We start from the raw sequence: 21850 nt of genomic DNA on the forward strand, positions 1-21850 counted from the left end.
TTATTTAATTAATTAAAGTTAAAAGAAAGTCGGGTTCGCATTTATCGTAAGAAATTGCTAGTAAGGTATATTGTTTCATGTCGATTTCATTCATCCAGCCTGTGAATGACCACTTCTCACCCTATAACGATCCATTTCGATGGAACGCACGAATGTACCTCAAGGTAGTCACCCAGTAGAATGAAAAACGAAAACTTAGTAATTCCACAATATTTTATTTAGACACGACTCTCGAGTTTCGACGTTCATCAGGTACACAAACCCAATCATTATACCTCTTCATTACTATCTGTTTTATCATTTACTCAATCAAAGTTAATCACACGAAAAAAGTGCTTACATACCTGTACAGCAGCATTCAAATAGGATACGCGGTTGTCATCTGATCTACATTAGTGAGCGGTACGAGGAAAAAACGACATTTTGAATGAATCTGTTCGACAATAAATCTCCCTGATTTCACGCTTGTTATCTTATCTACATTAGTAAGTAAGTGGTATTATGTCCTTAACATCCTCATATAAGTAACCTGCCTCAAATGTACGCTGTTAATTTAACCTGCATTCAAGCCTACGGTCAACTAGTAGCCCCCATCCTTATTCTTGCAATAGTGTCGTGACACGTCTACCTTCTTCATTAAACAACGTTTCACGAGCCTAACTACTCTCCGGTGCATTCGATATAGTTCCTAAACTAAGCCTCCTTCATGAGGATCCCATACACCCGCAGCAAACTCAAATTCTGATTTTCTTTCGTCACCATGTTAATGTTTACCAGCCCTATTCCCTGGTCACTAAGTCATTCAAGTGTCGCTAGGAAACATGTAGGAAAACTTCGATTAAATTCGTTGCTAATAGACTAAGTATATTTTTTCCTGCTTAGTGGATGACGTTACGAATTGGTTTAACGAGTAACATGATTTAAATGCACGACTCGCATTGACTCCTTGTCCTTACCCCTTGCTGTGAAACTTGCTGTTGTTGTTTCAGTCTATGGATGGAAGATTGGAATCCCCTCCGATTATATATCTTCTATTGCGTAAATGGGAATTCAAACTAGCGACCTCCCTCTCTCTAGTTCTAAAATTGACGTCTCCGGAATTCGGAGGACAATGTAGTAGGTCCAAATCTGGTTTTCTCGACCGAGGGCTTTTTATGGAACACCGAACGCTTTCTGTGTGACTATTAGGGAAAGACTCACTGCTCCCTTAGTGATTATCATTAACAACTACAAGCAATCGAATAGAATAACAGTGTTCGTATATGTTACCATTAGCCGTTGTTGCATAGACACAGTCATGGCATTTATGGGGCTTGAGAAATTTTTCCTCCGCCTCCTTTACCCTCCGTATCTTCTTGTGATTTTTTATTTTTATTAAGGTGACCACTGTCACCTACATTTGATTGCACATTGTACGTCCTCACTTCTTTTTTTTTGTTAGTGTTTTCCGTATCCGTAGTGCTCTCGGCTTCCTTCTTTTTACTTATTCACACGTTTGTTTTTGGCAGTGGAGCGTCCTTGTTTTTTTTTTAAGTACAGTTTGGGTTGCTCACATTTCGGTATTTTGTGATTTCAACATCTTTTGATGCCGGTTTTTTTCTTCCACGTATTTGGCACATAGTTTATCGTGTGATTCGCACTCTCCTCAACAGTGGCAGCATTTGCTGGGTGCTGCATTAGGTTGCGGGTGTCTTTTATCCCCGCATTCACTCGTATGTAGGTGCCGCAGTGCAGTGTCGGGAGCCATGCCAAACCCATTTTGCCAGTGCAGCACCTCTGCGGACCCCCATATCGCCTAGGAATAGATTCGACCATTTCGCTGCATTTAGTCTGTATTGTTACAATTTTTGTTTGATCTAAGTCGGGCCTTTTTCGAATGGCGATGACGTGCGCGTCTTGTCTGTTCCAAATAAGGGTGTTTTACGTGTACACAAGGTACTCCTCATTGACTCGGGTCTTCCCTAATGAAGACTGTCAATACCTTCGTCTAGCCTATATACGCTTCTTCGCCTATCAGTGCTCGCGCAGTTAATCGTGAATCGATGCCCTTCGAAGATTTAAGAGCCGAGTGCTAGTCTTAAAGCGTTCTGCATCTCCGACCTAGCTCCTTCCTTTGTTTTACTTGTGGATTCGCAGCGAGGCTCCGCAGCCGATACAGATACCTTGTGGTTTTCATTTTTAATCTCATGTATGAAGGCGTCAACACTCTTTGAAGTCGGATGATGATTCAGCCTTGTCCATATCCGTGTCTGCTTCCATGGTGTGTCGTCAACTTCCCGTGCTTGATTGCGGAGTACTTCTTCCCCTAGAATGGTTTCGGCGGAAGTCCGTTCTCTTGAGGTTCCCTCCGAGTATTTTCCTCGCTGTTTGCAGGGAGTGGTTTTTTTCCTTTCCGTCTCTGATGGGCCGCAACGCTATGTTTATGTCGCCGTTCTCTGCGTGGTCGTGTTTTAGGTTTAGCCATGGTTTCTCCATGTGGAGTGGTGGGTCGAAACTGGCGGAATCCCCTCGACCGATCCCTCTTGACTAGCGGAGCGGGTACAGCCTCCCGCCTCCTCTCACACCGCTTAGTTTTTTGATTAGTGTACCCGTCTGATTTCCAAGGCGGGTGGAATGAGGGTTTAGTCCCTTTTCCCGATCTTCCTGACGGCAAGATCACACCCTACGGTGGTCCCCGCAAGGGACCAGTGTAGGGGGTTGCCGTCACCCGGAGTTGAGGAGTGGCTATCAGGTAGAGCGTTCGCCTAATCCGATGCCGGAGTCGAAAATGGCAAGGCGTTTGCACAGGTATAAATAAATATTTCCCTCATTTTTTTGTTTGTTTTTCCACTGGAGTGACACCTGAGAGGGTGCTCGACCACAATTCCGTAAATGTTAAGTCATATTGAAAATTCCGCGTTGGAAAAGCCGACTCCCGCATCAGAATTTCACCGACGACTTTATTGGCGACCGCTTTCGATGCGGTGTATTGTGTTGACGGTGTGAAATGTTTTCCGACCTCTTATGCATACGGGGACGAGGCCCGGTGGCGGTGTTTGGGGGGAAGGGGGCGGAGAGCGGTGGCCGGGGGCGAAGGCATCACGAATCCCAGCCGTAGATTCTCTGTAAAAAGAGACGTTTCAGGCGTGATATGGTGGAATATCATGATTAATTAAAAATAGCAATTTTCCACAAAAATAAAATTTAATGCGACCGGTTTCAATGTTACTACATCATCATCAGGTCGAGTAGATTCTCTGATTGGTTGCCGCTGGCCACACATCGTCTGCGACTGGCAAACATGGTGACCACCGTCTACTTTGGAGGATTAGTATTTCAAGCGATCCACAAATTATTTGCGGAATATCAGTCGACCAGACCAAGTAATTACTCGCGCAAATATTAATCGCGCCATTTATCACTCCGTAATTGCCCGCTCCTGTTGTGCGCCCTTCTCATTTGGCTGCCGTCGCCCCTCATAACAGCGATGCCATTTTCTTTCTCTGTGGGTGACAGCGCTTCAGGCGGCGGCGGGGCGGAGGGGGAGGTCACGGTTTGGGTGAGATCTCACAACCTCTTGCGAAGCTCACCTTGCTCGCGACGGGCCATCCGCCCTCCTTGTTCTTCTAATTTGGCTTTCGGTTGCGTTGAACTTCGCAGACTCGCGAGGGATCAGGAGGCGTATGCAATCTGGCGGAAAGCTCTTTGATCCCATGTATGTAATACGTGTCGTGCAAGCATTCGTGCTGGACTCAGATATAGAGAACATAACAGTTGGATATATGGCATTTGTGCACGCCCGTGAAGGAATTGATGGCACTTACATGACTGGATCTATCCCCGTGGACTACAACCGTGATATTGTGGAAGGGCTTGTGCGTTCCGATGACCCTATGAGCTGGGCTGGAGGGAGCAATGATAATTTCTCCTGGTGGGGTCACCCATACTAGATAGGTCAAAGGTTAAGAGTCAGACGAAAGGTAGTCAACGCAGCGTCTGTTCCTCAGTGAGGCGGCTGCAATGGCGTCTCTTCCTCAGTGGGGCGGCCAGTAAGTGATGGTGTCACGTCAAAAACACTATTGAGGAAGGCAACGGGAAACCACCTCAATTATCATTCCCAAGATTAAAATGATGGACGCTACAGAGGAATAGAATAGGAACTTGGAATGTTAGGACAATGTTGAGGACAGGGAAATTGGAAAATGTTAAGCGAGAGATGGAAAGGGGAAAAATAGATATTTTAGGTCTATGCGAGGTGAGATGGAAGGAAAGCGGTGATTACTGGAGTGATAATTATAGAATAATATACAGCGGCGGGGACGAGAGCCAACGAGGGGTTGCCATTATATTTAATAAAGGGGTAGGAAGAAACAATTAACGGAATGAATATTACCAGTGGAGATTAAAGCAGAACCGACGAACTTGGTTATTATTCAGGTATACATGCCACCAAGCAATCATAAGGAGGAAGAAGTCGATAGGATATACGATCAGTTAGAGGACATAATCGCGTGTGTTCCTGCAGGGAAACATTTGATAGTGATGGGGGATTGGAATGCGACGGTAGGTGAAGGAAGAGATGGTAGAGTGGTGGGGAGCAAGGAATGACCTCGAGGAGAAAGCAACGGAGTTATGCAGAAGACAGAGCTTAATCATCGCGAACCTCGTTGGTCAGAGATATTCATGCAAATGCCCGGTGATTTAGAAACGAATCATTTGGACTAGGTTATGGTTTGGAGTAAATTGATGGTCAGAATGGTTAAGTCGGGCAGTATCCGATTGAACGAGGGTTGAGATCCAAATAATAATGAATTGGAATTAAGTTAATTTGACATTAGTATTTTTATGGGCGTGTACTATAATGGTGGAATTTGGCCGGAAGATTTCCTCTATAAAGTATCCTTCCCCGTACCAAAAAGGGAAAGGCAACCGTAGTTTAGCACTGAAGGACAATAATTTTGATTTCGTACGGAGTAAAAGTAGTACTCGGGATCTTCAAAAGGGGGACGGGAAGCGGGAGAAATGATTACTTAGGGGGTGATTAACTTTGGATTCAGAAAACTCTGATGCCAAAGCAATGAAGAGGCAACTAATAAAGAGAAACGTAGAATACGGTCATGGTGTATATATTATTCTTTGTGTTCGTTGATTTCGATAAGGCGTTTGATGGAGTAAAGTATGCTGAATTTATTTTTGTGATGCAGGAAGTTGGAGTAGATTGGACGGATTGGAGATTTAAATGCATCCTCTAACTGCTCAAGTGTGAGTGGGGAACGGGGAGTCCGGTGGGCAGTGTTAGGAGGAGGTGTAAGGCAGGGTTGCCCATTATCACCGTTGCTGTTCAACCTATATGTAAAGGAAATGATCAAAGAGGCATGGGAAGAACTCGAGGTAGGAATGAAAGTGGGAAAGTGGGAATTCGTCAAATCAGTCATGTCCAAGGTTCAGTTCGCCTGTGTAGGAACAATTGGCTGAACTCATTGGAAAGTCTGTCCGTTAGGTATGAGATGAGAATAAATGCAAACGGAAGGAAGGATTTTTGTTTTTTAAGTAATAGGAAGTAATAAAATGGGAGTTAATAGACTTGAGAAGGTTGAACAGTTTAACTATATCGGAATTGGACCGACCATTTGGCGGGAATTTCACTTTTGTTTTTCATTTTGACTTGCTATTGTAAACAAACCACAATCGGCGCGACCTTCCAATTACTGCAGTTCGAGGTGTCCCGACTGCGTCTGTGTGCGCCAATGCAGCGACCATTCGGCTCCCTCTTCCACTACTGCTCACGCTACCCGAAAACAGAGGTTACTCTCTGGATTACCCACGTATTTAACAGCCTCTACGAATCATACGAAACCTGGCACTCCAGGAAACCCCTCTCAGGGAGCATGTCGATGGACTCCAGGAAGCATCTCTGTATGTTTAGTTCTTCCCTTCATCCTGCCAAACTTACTAGACCTCCTCCACCTTCCTCCTCGTTTGCCAAACATTACATAGTTGAATGAATTAATTAGAAGATTAAGCTCTGATTAGTGACTGTTGTTGTTGGGACGGCCTCGAACATTGGTGAAGTCACCGAGTCAAGGCGTGTTTTATGAGTCATTGGCGGGGGTGCTCCAGTCGTCGTGTTAGCCGCAGTTTTTTTGGCTTCCACTGCCCGTAATTTCTTTCGCGCAGCCTTTCGGACTTCCCCGACCCGGAAGGGGCACTCCTGACCGCCGTGCCCTCCGTGCGAGGACCAAGGGATGGCCATGGATCGATCGATTGATAGATCGGACTGTTTCCCCCGAGGTCCGTCTCCCGCCAAGGAACAGCCCTTTTTGCAAATGGCACCAAGGAACAGAGTTTATGCGCGCTTCCGAAAACTCGGCGTCGGACATCGTACTGGACACCTCTGGGTCCCCCACCGACGCCCCATGTGCCTTGTGATCCCTGTGACCCTGGCTCCAGTCATTCTGATCGCACGGAATTCGGCCTTGATTGTCTTCGCCTACATCTACACAACATCCCGCCTTGATGGCCTGTGGCGGGCGTGGTGCTAAGAAAGCAATCCGTGAAATTAGAGTGCAATCACCTCTACGAGGTGGCTCATGAAGTAACGGGATTTTGTAATTTAGCATTGTGTACGGCATAGTTGCAATGCTTTTCCGTGTTGTTCCTTGTGGGTATCTTTCATAAATTTACCAGGAATAAACCCATTGACTCATGGGCGCCTGATGTCAAGGACGCGATTCCAGGTATCCTTAGTATTTGGGTGTATATCCACTATATTTCTTAAAACTAGCAAATTGATTCAAAAGCGCGCATTTTAGTGCAATATCCTCCCCTTTTTTAAAAAAAAATTACATTGTTATTTTAGGGTTCGTATTTTGGATCCAATGAAGCGAAAACTTAGCATTTATTGTCCTGTGATCATTAATTCCTTTTATTTTATATAACTAAGTTTTTTTCGGGAATATTCGTTGCTAACAAAGCAAGAATATGACCGCCCCTAGTTGGTGAAGTGACAAGTTGTTCCAAGATGAGAGTTCAACGGAAAATAATTCTATGGCGATTCGCAGATATCTTTACCGCCCGATCTAAAACTATATGTGCTCCAGTCAATAGATGGGATTTTGAAATCTCCACCGATTATAACGTTGCGATAATTGTTTTGGAATAAAACTCATTTGATTTGTTGATCGAATTCTATTATAATTGTCTCTGTCGACTAGCAGTTTGTAAACCACGGATACAGAAATTCTTTTGGATTGAGGACTTTAAATGGAGCACCAAACGCCTTCAAACCATTACCCGGAATTACCTCAGCTCTGCTGACGCAAAAATGTTTAATAACAGTGAAGACCGCCGCCCCCGATGCTATTTGGCCGAGAGGAAAGTGTTGGTTCATCAGGACAATGCGCCAGCTCACTAATCCGCTAGAGCATTGCCCAAAATTCATGAGTTAAAGTTTGAATTGCTACGTCATGTTATTCGCACTATTTGCCAGATGTAGCCCCCTCGGTTTATTTTCTGCTCGCAAACTTGAAAACATGGCTCGGTGTTCAGAGATTTTCCAACCGGAAAGAAGTGATGTCGTCAGTTAATTGCTATTTTGAGGAGCAAGACAGTTCTTATTATTAATAAGGGTATCGAACTCAATTGTACATCGCATGGGAAAAGTGCTTAGGGCTGAAAGGAGATTATGTTGAAAAATAAATACAGTTTTTCCAAAATTTTTGTGTTTTCTTTGTTGGGTCGGGTACTTCTGGGATTGCCCTCGCACCTCGGCGTTACCTTCTGGGATTACCCTCGCTCACGATCTCTCTCGGGTAAAACACATACGGGGAATAGCAATACATTTTAATACATCCTAACAAAAAATTAAGATGTATTAGAAGATGGCTGGGTAAATTTGATGAAAAGGTCGAGGATTAATGCGATCTTTCGTTGTTTAGGCCTCATTTTCAATATGCAACTACGCACTGTATGCGAATTATGAACTAATTAGCCTATTCAAATCAATATATCATGCATGTAGTGACCCCTTTGCCTCACACCTTGAGCGTTACTTGAAGGTGACAACAAAAAATAATTTGATGTAAAATATTTTATTTAGTCGGTTTAACGAAGGCTTCCAAAGCAAATGCATCCGTCCGTTGCCCTGGAGTACTGTTGCGAACACAAAATGTAACTCTTTCAAATAAAATATCGTTTGCTACGTGTGTATGACGGCGAGGCGAAACTAATGCCATTGACGCACGTGGCCACGGCAAACACAATAAGTAAACACTCCGCTCCCCCGGGGTGGGCACACGCCAGGGTGATTTCACCCGACCATGGCCCTGCCGTGTGTGTGAATTAGTTTGGTCGTCCAAGTAAATCAGGAAAGAAGCACATTGCGCAGGCGCGGCACTCCGTCGTGGGGTAACTCCACTTCCGTTGAAGCGGACATCTGGATAACCGCGCCTTACAAACGATCCCCTTCCATGATTCTCACATTCCTCCCGGATACTTTTGATGAGGGGATTATTTAGCGATGCCCTAGTTGTCTGTTATTTTCTCAGCGATACGCAATTACTCTTCGCTGGTGTGGCAAAAACGTAACACCGTGCAAGTTTTTCCATGGTCTCTCATTGGAGAATCGCGGTGGGAGAGCGTGATCGGGGCAGGGATCCCACCCGTGTGTGTTCCCTGACGGCGATGTCGTCCCACGTGGCGGATATCTTCGAGGAGGACGGACACCCCGGGCGGCTTAAGTCGCCCGGGGCGCTTCGCCCGTATCTTCCGATTGTGAAGGGTTGGTTGGTTGGTTCCTCGTTACGTCATGGGAAACTATCAGCGGGGAGGGTATTCCTTGTAGGCCGTTTGATTATCACGAATCGGCCGAAAGGAAAACTGTTTAAATGGGCCCTTTCGGTGGATCGTGGGCCAGCATGCTTAAACCGGGGCAGTCCTCAGTCGGGGCCCAAGCCCCACAAGACACCCTCGAAGGTTCGCCCCCCTTGAAGGTACGGCCATCCGCACGGCGTTCCATTTAGCCAACGCGAAGAATCCCCTCCGAGGTAGTGGGGAAGCTTTGAAAAATGGAAATATTCTCACACGCAGGGATACTATGCAGTTGTTTACGGAGGTAATTAATGCCGATGGACAATTTTATTTTCCCTGATTGTAAATACAAATTAATCAAAAGTGTAAAACTGTGGTGGAGCAGGGCACAACGGGGCCAGGTCGAGTCGCGTCTCGTCCCCCCTTGCTTCACGCGGCTGGCAGGTGTGCGGGGGTGCACCCCGATGGTGCGGCGATGCACCATTGGGGCGTCATCCCCTCTCTCCCGGAATTCTCGGCGGGGGGCAGTCGAGCCACTTGTCTTGGCAACACCGCCCTCCCCGCCCGCCCTCCTAGCCATCCTAACTGCGGCCGTGACATCACCTCTCGACTCCCTCCCTCCCTTCACCCATCCCTCCCACCCCCTGCCATCGGATGAATGGGCGACATCCCTCCCTCCCTCTCCCTCCACCCCCTCCGCCTCTCCTCCTCCACCGCCAGCGCTAGAACCTACGCCATTTGCGACCTGGCGTTCGCCGCACTGACGTTTAATACCGGACACGAGTGATGTATTATTACAGATAATCCACCGGTTAAGGTAGGTTTTCAATGGGCTCAACAAACATGCCACGCTTTCCCTAACTTTTCCCACAAACTTCATTCTTTGCTTAGACCTTCCCTATTTTAGTGCTCTCTTTCTTAAATGTCAATTTCTTTGAGCATTTGTAGGTGTATACTTAATTTATGTATGTACTATGTGTGTGTATATATATATATATATATATATATATATATATATATATATATATATATATATATATTCAGTTTGCAAATCTGTGCATAATGTACGACTGTCTGTCATGAATTTATGTGCATGCAAGCAATTATAAATTTTATGGCTAATATAATATGCCTACGATGATTGGTTAAATGGAAGGAGGGGCCATTCGGTCTCAATTCAGGCCAAATAAAGACTATCTATCCATCTAACTACCAAATAAATGTCATGTCTCTCCTAACAAAAGACAACCCCCCATCCTACTCCACTCGTTGGATATAACGACCAAATATTCCTCGTGTCTCTCTTAACAAACACAACGCCACATCCTACTCCAAACAGGCCCCTTCTCTTTTCCGTATACTTCCTTCCTCCCTTCATCCCGTCCAATATCCCTATCCTGTTCCTTCACTTTCCTCGTTTGCCTAACATTCTCCACTTCTTCCATTACAGTCTTCAGCTTCCCACTGCCAAGCAAAATGCTTATCGTCCACTTTTCCTGCCTCCTTAGAATGTCTCCATACATTCCCTCTCCCCGCTCAACGTACGCATTACTTCCTCATTTGTTTTCTTTCTTTCTGCTCAATTCATCTTCTCCATCCTTCTCCACAACCACATTTCAAACGCCTGCAATCTGCTTCCATCCATCTGCTTCCGTGACCACGTTTCCGCGCCGTACATAACCTCGCCCCAAAAAACGTTTTAACAAGTATTTTCTTAACATCCTTACTGAACGTCACTGTTTTCATCCTTCTTTTTGATAGCTTCTTCGTTTAACGCATATCTTATCCTTACCTCCCTACGACCATTTTGATTGAAAGCACTTCTGGGAGACGTAAACTGTTCCGACTGCTTTATTTTTTGCTCTCCCATTTTACGTTTAAATTAGCCTTTCTCTTTCTAGAAAATCGTATAATCTTCGTTTTATTTGTATTGATTCTCATCCCATATCTGTCGCGCTGAATTTTCAAGTCACTCACCAGTGCTTGCAATCCTATTGCTGACTGACGAAATGAAGTTTGGTCATCAGCAAACCCAACTGATTTTACGAATTCCCCGCCCACTTTCTTTCCTACCTCCAGTTCTTCCCATGGCTCTTTGATCATTTCCTCTGCATACCGGTTGAACAGCAACGGTGATAATGGGCAACCCTGCCTTACACCTCTTCCTAACACTGCCCATCCTGACTCCCCGTTTCCCACCCGCACCTGAGCATTCTGAGACGTACAGGTTGAGGATTAGCCTCCTTTCCCTCCAATCCATTCCTATTTTCTGCAATATACTCATTAGTTTTTCTCAATTCACTCTATCAAACGCTTTTTCGAAATCTACGGAACAGGCAAATACCTCCTGGTTGTATTCTATATACCCCTCGATTAGTGATCTCATTACTGCAATGGCACATAGCAATCCCATGGACTACAACCTTGATGTGTTAGAAGAGCCTGTGCGTTCCGACGACCCCATGAGCTGGGCTGAAGGGAGCAATGATAATTTCTCCTGGCAGGGTCACCAGTACCAGATAGGTCGAAGGTTAGGAGCCGGACGAAAGGTAGTCCACGCAGCGTCTGTTCCTCAGTGAGGCGGCTGCAATGGCGTCTGACCCCAGTGGGGCGGCCAGTAAGTGATGGTGTCACGTCAAAAACTCAATTGAGGAAGGCAACGGGAAACCACCTCAATTATAACTCCCAAGATTTAAATGATGAAAAATACAGAGATTTTGAGTCCTGGCAACTACGGGGATCGGCCCAATCGGCCGTGTGTCGTGCCCGGCAGCAGGAGAAGCAAGGCATCCGCGGTCGTCATCCCACGAAACCCTTGCCAGGGAAAACCGGAAGCAGCAGGGCAGAAGACGCAGGAGAAGAAGACCAAGTTAATGAGGAACAGGAACATGGAATGTTAGGACAAAGCCGAGGACAGGAATAATAGAGATTATATAGTGGGAGACGGAAAGGGGAAATATAAATATTTTAGGTTTTTTTTAGGTCAGATGAAAAGATAGACAACATAGAACAAGCATGGGATAGAATACGACGGTAATCCATGAAGTATCCGACTCAACGAAGAAAACACAAACATTTTGGAAAAACTGTATTTATTTATCAGCAAAATCTTCGTTCCTCTCTATAAGTTCACTTTTTCCAGGGATATTTAATAAGCTCGATAGCCTTTTTATGATGAAGAACTGTCTTGCTCCTCAAAATAGCCATTTAGTGCCGACGTCACTTCTTTACGGTTGGAAAATCTTTGAACACCGAGCCATGTTTTCAAGTTTGCGACCAGAAAATAATCCGAGAGGGCTAAATAAGGCAAATAGGGCGAATAAGATTACGTAGCAATTCAAACTTTAACTCATGAATTTTGGCCATTGCAATAACTCAATTGAAACATATTTGCTTTCCTCGAGTGTGAGCAAACGTTGCACACGGCTTTGTCATGTCCAAATATTCAGTTAATATGCAATGTACCGAACTTATTTAAATGCTTACTATGAATACTAGATCGCGCACATTCCATTGACGATCATCCCGTATCACTTTGTGGATTTTCGTCACCATTTATGGAGTCGTTACAAAATTTAATCGGCCAATGCGATGCTCGTCTCAACTGCTCTCACGACCTCGTTTAACCTCTACTACCTAATGTTTTACTGTTTGACGCGAAGGAGCAGACTCACTAAGAGTAGAATCTAGTTCAGCCTTTATATTGGTTGGACTGAGGCCTTTCAAATAAAAGCATTATATCACATAACGATGACCAATTTTCTCCATTTACAAATTCACTGAAAACGTTCATTAATGATGGCTGGCAAACAAATACTAAGTACCGTGGCAACCTCAAACTGGAAAAATATGCTTTATAGATTGCATACTTTCTAATACAGTGATATTTTTCAAACAACTAGCGCCATCTCTAAGTCAGGCCTAGTACTTCTGGAACCACCCTCGCAGAGATAAAAGATATAAAGTAGAGATAAAAGCAGAACCAACGAATTTGCTCATTGTTCATATATGCCACCCAGCAACCATGTGGAGGAAGAGGTCGATAGGATATACACTCAATTAGAGGACATAATCGCGTGTGTTCCTGCAGGGAAACATTTGATAGTAATGGGGGATTGGAATGAGACGGTAGGCGAAGGAAGTGATGGTGATGAGGGGGGACTATGGCTTAGGCACGTGGAATGACCGCGGGGAGAAAGCAGTTGAGTTCTGTCGGAGGCATTGCTTAGTAATCATTAGCAGTGTGATAAATTCGCACAGCTTCTCGGGAGCGGATGCGGACTTGGACCACAATTTAGTTGTTAAGAAGTGTAGCGTTAAATTAAAAAGGATAGGGCAGGGGCGGCGGGTGAGGAAATGGAATGTAGAAGCATTAAGTGGATCGGCAAGAATGGAGTATCTGCAGGCTGTAGAGAAAATCACGAATGAGGGAAAAGAGCGAAGTAACATCGAGGAGAAATGGAATTATATAAAGAAAGGGATATCGAAAGAAACAATAGGAAACGTAAATGGTAAAAGGACAGGGAAACCATGGATCGCGGATGAGATAATTACAAAGATGAAAGAGCGGCGAAAATGGAATAATTAAAAAACAGAGTTCAGCAAAATGAAGTGCAAAGAGTTGAATAATAAATTGAGGCGGGTAAGAAATGAAAGCAAAAGAAGCATGGTGGAAGACGCAGTGCAAGGATATTGAAAGTTTGCGGAGGAATGGTGGAATTGGTGCGCTATGCAAAAAGGTTAAATCTCTATCGGGAAATAAAAAGGGAACATCTGTGCTAACAGTAAGAGATAAGGCGGGTAAGATAACAGTTGACACAGGAAAGATCCAAGAGAGATGGAAGGAATATATAGAAGCACTCTATGGTAAAGAACCTTGACCAACAAGATTAGACATAGAAAAGGAACATGACGTAGAGGAAGATAGATTAGGTCCAGGCATACTCGATGATGAGATAGAAAGGGCATTAAGGGAGATGAAACTAAATAAGGTCGTGGTGGTGGATAACATTCCCGCAGAACTAATAAAATCTTTAGGAAAATGTGGGAGGAAGAGGCCTCGTGTGGGCTGATTCGTAGTATCTATTAGGAAGGAATCTGGCCGGAAGACTATGTGAGATCAGTGTTACAACTTATTCAATTAAGTTTAAAGGCTGCGATATGAGGATTGTATAACAATATGTTTTATTCCACGCAGATAATGTGGTTCTGAGGATCATAAAAACAAGGGTTGAGTATATTGCAGAAAATAGGAATAGATTGGAAGGAAAGGAGGCTAATCCGCAACCTGTACATGTCTCAGACTGCTCAGGTGCGAGTGGGGAACGGGGAGTCCGGTTGGGCAGTGTTAGGAAGAGGTGTAGGGCAGGGTTGCCCATTATCACCGTTGCTGTTCAACGTATATTCGGAGGAAATGATTAAAGAGGCATGAACTGATGGCAGGAATGAAAGTCGGGGGGAATTCGTAAAATCAGTTATGCGTATGAGCAAGCTATAATTTTCCATTCGCCAGGTTCCTATCATCGCAGAGTATTCCGTGCGATAGGTATGGGTTGGAAGTAAATGTAAAACAAAGGATATGTTTTTCCTGAAATAAAAAGGATAAGCTCTAAAATAAAATAAGGAGGTAGAAACGAGAGCAGGCAGAACAGTTTACATACGAGGGTAGTACAATAAGTCCTTAGAAAAAGGTAGAAAAAAACAATTTGTTTGGGCAATTTCTTTTAATTTTTCAACATAATCTCCTTTCAACTCTATGCATTTGTCTAAGCGTTTTTCCAATTTTTTTAAGCCGTCTAAAAAGTAGGATTTTCGAAGCTCCTGAAAATTAGCATTTGTTTGATCGATTCATCCCGTCCAACATCCATATCTTGTTCCTTCCCTTTCCTCGTTTGCCTAAAATTCTCCCCTCTATTAAAGCCTTCAACATCCCACTGCCGGTCAATACCCCTTTCATCCAGTTTTCCTGCCTCCATAGGATTTCTCCCACCAAACCCCTCTCTGTTGATCCAAAACACTTCCGAGATACGTAAACTGTTCTACCTCCTCTAGTTTTTGCCCTCCTATTTTAATGTCTAGCTTAGCCTTTTTCTTTCTAGAAAATCGCATAAGCTTGGTTTTATCAATATATATTTTCATCCCATACTTGACGCACAGAATTTCCAATTCACTCAGCAATGCTTGCAACCCCTTGGCTGACTGACAGACTAAAGCTTGGTCATCAGCGAACTTTACTGCTTTTACGAATTCCCCGCCCACTTTCATTCCTACCTCCAGTTCTTCCCATGCCTCTTTAATCATTTCCTCTGCATACAGGTTGAACAGCAACGGTGATAATGGGCATCCCTGCCTTACACCTCTTCCTAACACTGCCCATCCGGACTCCCCGTTCTCCAAACGCACCTGAGCAGTCTGAGACATGCACAGGTTGCGTTTTAGCCTCCTAACCCTACAAACTATTCGTATTTTCTGCAATATACTCAGGAGTTTTCCCCAATTCAGTCTATCAAACGCTTTTTCGAAATCTACAAAACAGGCAAATACCTCCTGGCTGTATTCTATATTCCTCTCGAATAATAGTCCCACTACTGCAATGGCATCACGCGTACCTCTCCCCTTTCTAAACCCAAACTTGTCATCTCCAAAGTAATCATTGGCCCTACTATCTATTCTTTTGTTTATGATCCTGAGAACAACTTTAGCTGCCTGGGATATCAAAATTATTGTCCTGTAGTCATCACATGACGTGGCCTTTACCTTTTTCGGAATAGGAACTAAAACAGATCTTACAAAGTCTTCCGGCCAGATTCCTTCCTCATAGATACTACAAATCAGCCCATACAGCCTCTTCCTCCCACATTTGCCTAAGCATTTCAGTAGTTCCACGGGAGTGTTATCCACCCCCACGGCCTTATTTAGCTTCACGTCTGTTAATGCACTTTGTATCTCATCGTCGAGTATGCTTGGACCTAAGCTATCTTCCTCAACGTCGTGTTCCTTATCGATTTTAAATTGTTGGTGTTAGTTCTTTACTGTACAGCTCATCTATATATTCCTTCATCTTTTGTTTTGTTAGGAGACACAAAATAATTATATGGTAGTTTTGCCCATCCGAAACCCTACCTTGACCGGTATATTGCTTAATGATAATAGTAATAGTTACGCGTTAATGATGCCTCGAAATATGCACTTTGATGTGTTTTTTGTCCCTCAAAGCCCACTCACTCTCCCAAGTACTTCCTTACATATCCACCCGTAGGGTTAGCAGGCTGGTCTTCAGGACACCTCCCCCCTCGGCTCTCGCTTAAGACAAGTCTCCATGGCAACAGTCGTGGGCGCGGCGTGTCCATTCCATCCGTCCCTTTGTCGTTAGGGCATGCATCGGGGCACCGTAGCTCGGGGGCCCAGCGCCCTTGACACACTTTTGCCCTCCCGCTGGCCTTTCGTCGGCCCCTCCCCTCAGCCTGCTTTCCATTCATCCCCTCGACACTGCGCCCGCCCACCCTGTCCCAGGGCCGGGCACTCACACCTCTCCTCGAGTGAGAGCGAGCCGTGACTGGACCACTCCTCCCATTCCAATAATCGAGTTTGTCCTTTCGCGTTCCGACGTCTGCTCACTCGATTCTGACTTCGGCGAGTTCCAGGTTGGAATGCCGGCTGTTCACTTACGCAGACTTATCGATACATGTGTTTTCCTTCGGGTATCCTTGTATTCGTTGTTATTTAGGACGGCGAGGTCTTCCCTGTCTTTTCCTTTCGTGAGGTTATTTAAGAAAAACCTGGAATGTTCTCGTGTTCGAGAGGCATTGAACAGCCCTGTGGTGGTGGTCCTTAGCCAAGTAATCGCCTCATTGGGTCCCCCCCCCCCTTCTCTCTCTCTCCGAGGGAATTCCGATGGACCGACTTGCTCATTCATCCTCGCTCCTTCAAGGCCCACTGTTTGGCTGGAAAGTTGAGAGATATTCTGGAAAATCACTAGAATAACCCGCACGTCCTGCGCGCTTACGACGAAGACGTGTTTTTGTCCATTTGCGAAAAAATCAAATGTGATGGCGGTGCTCTCGCGTGAATTATCCGTTCCTTCGAACCCTCGGCTCATTCTGCGCGTGCGCGAACCGCCCACCGTTACTTTTCATTTATTTAAATTTCATAGTACCCTGCATGCAACCGCTAGGGTGTGTGGCAGGGGCTGATTACACGCCAGACTAATATTCACCCGAATACGTTCCCCCTATCGCGGTCGGAGAGTGTTGTTATGATCCCTTATTGTTCGTGGAAAAATGACATCTCAATCCGTCTCTTCAACCCTTAATCTTTCTAATTTTATTTACATGATATCTCCTACCATAGCACGATGGTGGTAATAATATATTTTCAACATCCCTGGTAAAGGATGTCCTTTCTATTCATATGAAATAGCTTCAATCTGTATTTTAACCTTCGCTCCAATGAGTGATTCCCAGCTTAGCTGCTCTAACATTTTGGATACGCTACTGTGTTTATCATAACAACGTTTCACTAATCTAGCTCCTCTACGCTGCTCGCGATGCAATTCGGCAATTAATCCAACTTCTTGAGGATCCCATGTACTAGCACTATATTCTAAATTAGGCCTAACGAGCGACAGTTAACATTTCTCTTTGACCTTTCCATCAGTCTCCCATCACCAATGCAGTGGGCGTTCGGGAGGGAATTCCTCTTTTGCCAAAAATTTAAGACTACGTTCTTTATTAAGTTAAATTCCAATTTCTAAGTGTCACATCAGCGTTGTATAGCATTGAGATCATCTGACAAAGCTGTTGTGTCCTCAGGATTACAGTCATAACGGGAAAACACTATCCTCGGCAATTAAACGTATGTTTATTTAACTTCAGAGATTTTACTTTATCTTCATTTTGTCGTTTAAATCTTTCTCTTGATATGGAAACTTCTCGAGGAGAAAGGAGTTATACGCTTTTTTGAGGAAATTAGCTTATAGAGGAAAATACATATGTATCGTATTTAGTGAAATGCTAAATTGTGGTGAATGTAGTTTCTATTAGCTCTCCAGTTTTTACAGTTGCGAAAAAATCAATCTGAAAAAATCGCAAATGTTGGCCCGAAAAGCGCGGCCATGCCCCGGAACTGTTTCCTTCACCACGATGCGAGGGTCTCGCGCCTGCGTTCGCGTCGCACGTGCATTTCGTGAGATTCACGAATGCATTCTTTCCTCGCGATGACTAGCAGGGGAGGGGCGGGCGCGCCTCGGACCGGGACGTGCTTCGCCCTCCCCGAAATCGATGGAGTGGGATCTCCGTGCACCGCCGGTGCACGGAGCTGGGTGTCCCTCCAGTGACCGCCTCGCGAGGACACCGAGGTCGATTGCACCGCGCGCCCAATGTATTTTTCAACTTTCTCCAGTGAATATATAAATGTATACTCCTCCCGCCGAAATAATCTGTAATTGTAATGCTGTCGGTACTCATTGCAGAGAAAGACTGGAGCAGTCATTTCCGTGAACATGGCTTAACTTTCATTCACCTGTCCAAATGCTGATCGTGCTCCCAAGCAACCTTTGACCCGCTGACGGCTCATAACCGTCGAAGGAGGTACGCTTATCTCTTTGCTGCCCCATGCACGCAAGTCTATTCGCACGGCGTGTAGTCGACGTGCTAACTGCGCCAAATATTGTTTATTGTAGTTTATTGCTCTGCTTCGGTGTTTTCGTGTGAGAAACGGGCGATCGAAGCGGCCGCGTATTAATGCCTCCGTCACAGACTCCGAATCAAACAAATATCATTGACTGCTCTTCCGATTGCGAGCCCACGGTGTGCGAGCAGTGTCGCGTGAATTGCCGATGAAAACTGTGTCGATGTTTCGCAACAGGTCACCGGAGTTGTGATTCTGGTTTTAAAGTCGATAAATATTCTACTTCGGATGTTCGTCGTTTGATAGATTAGATCTAATCGACGTTCCGCCGACTAAAAAAATGTCGATCCGTTTTCATATGCATGTATCATGAAATAGAGACATATGCTCATTCCCTTGATCGCATTATACGCAGAAACGATTAAAACCTGGGAATGGGCGTTGTGGAAAGAAATATCCATCTGATATTTTCCAAACGTTTTAAATGTGCCTAATTGTATTAAAATGGGTGGAAAATGAATAATAATTTCGTCTCATAATTTGAAATGATTATCGCAGAAATATGACCGATTCCAATGATTTTATTCCAGAGGAAGTGCTGCAAGTATACGTTTTAATTTTCGTCCAAGTTGCAATGACTCCTGCTTTCACAATAAATGGCATCACTAGGGAACTACAGACACACATCGCTTATTCTGCGTGATATTTCCACGTGGCGCAATGGGATGAATTTGATGAAATACAAAATTCCCCAAAATTCATTGATCTTCGCCGCTGATATAGTTTTTCCGCAATCGACGCCTTTCAACGCGAACGGCCCTCGTTTCCCTCCCGGAGACGGGGTGCGTGTTCGTTGGGTGCCGTGGTGCGGCCTGCGGTAACGCATTCCTTGTCTCCCGCAGGCGAGAGGCCTTCCCCGGGCTCCGGGGGCCGTGGCGACCGGAGGCCGGACCCCGTGCGCGAGTCGGACGAGCACCACCCTCCCCCGCACCACCAGTGCCCCAGGAGGAGCCCACTCCACGGCGGCGGCGCCGCGGACGGCAGGTCGACCACCGCCGAGGACGACCACCACCACCATCACCACGAGCACCATCGGCACGACGGGTGAGTGACGGCAATTGTTCATTCTCTTGCGGGAACTGGGACATGGCCGGGGAAATGCTTCTGCTGGATTCGCGAGCGTATCCTTAGCGACGGAGGATATCCCGGGATTGATGTCTCGCCGTCGTTGTTTCGAGATTTCAACGCCCCCGCAGTCGCTGCTTCGGCGGCTTCGGCCCTCTGCTTTCGGGAGGGGCGGGGGGGGGGGTTGGCGGAAGGGGGACCGCAGGGTGGTGACGGACATCCTCACGGTTTGTCATTTGCGCAAAAAATAAAACTGAGCTTAGACGTAAAATGAAATAAAACTGATCTTAGACATTAAGTATAAAATCCCTGTGGGAAAAGAAGAAAAAGGAAAGACATTAAAATGACATTGGTTCGCCATTTCTTTAAAAATGTGCACAATTCACGAAAAATATTTATTTCCCATCTTTCATTTTTTCAGACAGTTATTGTAAGTCCTCAAAAAACGCATAAAACCTTTATTGGCATATGTAACCTGTCTTTGTAGTTCAGATTTATTTGTTTGGTCCTTCGTGGTTACACACGAGCATGGTGTTATAATTCTTTCGACCCTAACTGGCCATGCACATTCTCCCCTTTTCACTCGTAACCATCCGGCGAAGTTTTTCAATTGTTAACTCTTGGGCATCCCACCAACCAAGCTTGTTTCTCATCTCCGTCGCATGGCCACGATTCATCACGTTGCCTCTAATTTACACGCACATGTGACCAAAGTATTTTTATCTCAAATGAAAAAGCGTTGCGATTCTTTTTCTGCGTGACGTCATCTCATCCTCGACGAAGGGTCGTCTGCGTGACTGCCATGTGCGTGCGGGCCTCTTTCCCACGAGCCGAGGGCCCCCGCCCCCGCCTGTTGGGCCCCCGGGGCGGCCAGAAGGGCGAATGCCGACCGCATCCTGCTTCCTTCTCAGAATATTCAACTTAATGAGGATACATCTGCCCCCCGGCATTCCCTTCGCCCCTTGCGACGAAGTCCAGTCGTAGCCCTGCTGGATAGCCCCGAATTGCTGTCAATCCGTGGAAAATAAACTGCACCTTTTTCGAATATTTTACTGAGAAATGCGACTCGGTTCTTTGATTCTCGATCAAAACTTGCAGGAAACTATTCCGGTGTGTTAATTTTGGAAGGGCACAAGAGATTTGCAAATTATTTTGCGGTTTAATTTGCATTCATGCAGTTTTTGGACTGTTTCCTTGCATCAATCCATCTTTTCCTCCTCTCGCGTCACATAATGGTCGCTAAATTTTTTGATTAGTCACTTAATTTTTTTAACCGACCGTCCGCACGTAGTCCTCTTCGCGGGCAGTAGATGTCACTCTTCTCCCGACGCGCGGTCCTAGCGTGAAATATCATCACTTTCGCGGGCGCCTCCTGGCGGGAGGAGAGGTACTTCCCGAGGGTGGCGCCGCCGCGGAATGTGCGCGAAACCTCTCTCTTCTTCGCCAGCCAGGAATAATCCAACATGGCACGGTCATCTTTATTTTATGCATATTAATTGGCACGGTTAACGGAGGTCATGCATCTATGCTACATTTACAGAATCGCCTGCCCTAAGGATGATATCGGGACACAGCGAAACTGTGGACATTCGGAATTCCATTGGTCTGCATGAATGATTTTTCAAATTGCAATTTCCCGATTAGAATTGCGTGCATCTGAGGGGAGTCGCTCCAGTAAAGCGGCGGCGGGGCTCCGCCCAAGTTTCTCTCGCCCATTCCCCGAAGAGGCGGACGCGCGCCTCCCGGGAGCGCTGACAAATATCTATCTCGGCTCGAACCCTTTGGCGGCCCGCGTCGGTCGCCGTGCGTGCCATTACCTCGTGACTTCGCTTGTGCACGGTTATGACGTGCCCTTGGCAATAACTCCCAGGAATAACCCGCCCCGTGGACGCGTGTGCGAAGTGGAAGCTCCTGGCGCCCGGAACAAGAGACTATACTCTTGCAACAAAAGTGAGTCTTGCTGTGACTTCGTCGGGGGGGAATAGGGTTTGTATGATTAGTACGTTTCGAGACTCGAAGTCGCAGCAGCGACGTGTTTCCTCTAGTGGTCCAAATATAAGGTGTTTAGGACCTTCTCAAAGCATTATTCCACGTCCAGTCTCATTCCAAATGTGCCTTCCGGTGTAGGAAGCGAAGACGAAGGCACTCCCTCCCTCCCGCCATGACCCTTCCGTCTATTATTAGTCACCTTTGCGCTTCGTCCAATCGGCCTCTCGCTTCTCCAGTGCGTGCGTGCGTGCGCGCGCGATGTGATGATCCCTGGAACCGGAAGAAGGATAGGGTGGGTGGGGGGACGTCTGTTTCGGCACAT

The 21850-nt window shown here is 45.7% G+C and overlaps 1 protein-coding gene across 5 annotated transcripts in view; it reads left to right on the plus strand.

Moving 5' to 3' along the window:
- Nucleotides 1-21850, plus strand: part of RhoGEF2 (Rho guanine nucleotide exchange factor 2) — a 394018-nt gene that overhangs the window by 188998 nt on the left and 183170 nt on the right. For all 5 annotated transcript variants that reach the window (XR_011702249.1, XM_071593430.1, XM_071593432.1 and 2 more), the window contains exon 18: nt 19317-19518. Coding sequence is in view for 4 of the 5 variants with exons in the window: in XM_071593430.1 (XP_071449531.1) it covers nt 19317-19518 (202 nt within the window). In the remaining variant the exon portion in view is untranslated. The remainder of the gene's footprint in view (nt 1-19316; nt 19519-21850) is intronic.

The sequence above is a fragment of the Hetaerina americana genome, unplaced genomic scaffold (genome assembly GCF_022747635.1).
Source record: "Hetaerina americana unplaced genomic scaffold, ioHetAmer1.1.p SCAF_6, whole genome shotgun sequence".
Classification (NCBI taxonomy): domain Eukaryota; kingdom Metazoa; phylum Arthropoda; class Insecta; order Odonata; family Calopterygidae; genus Hetaerina; species Hetaerina americana.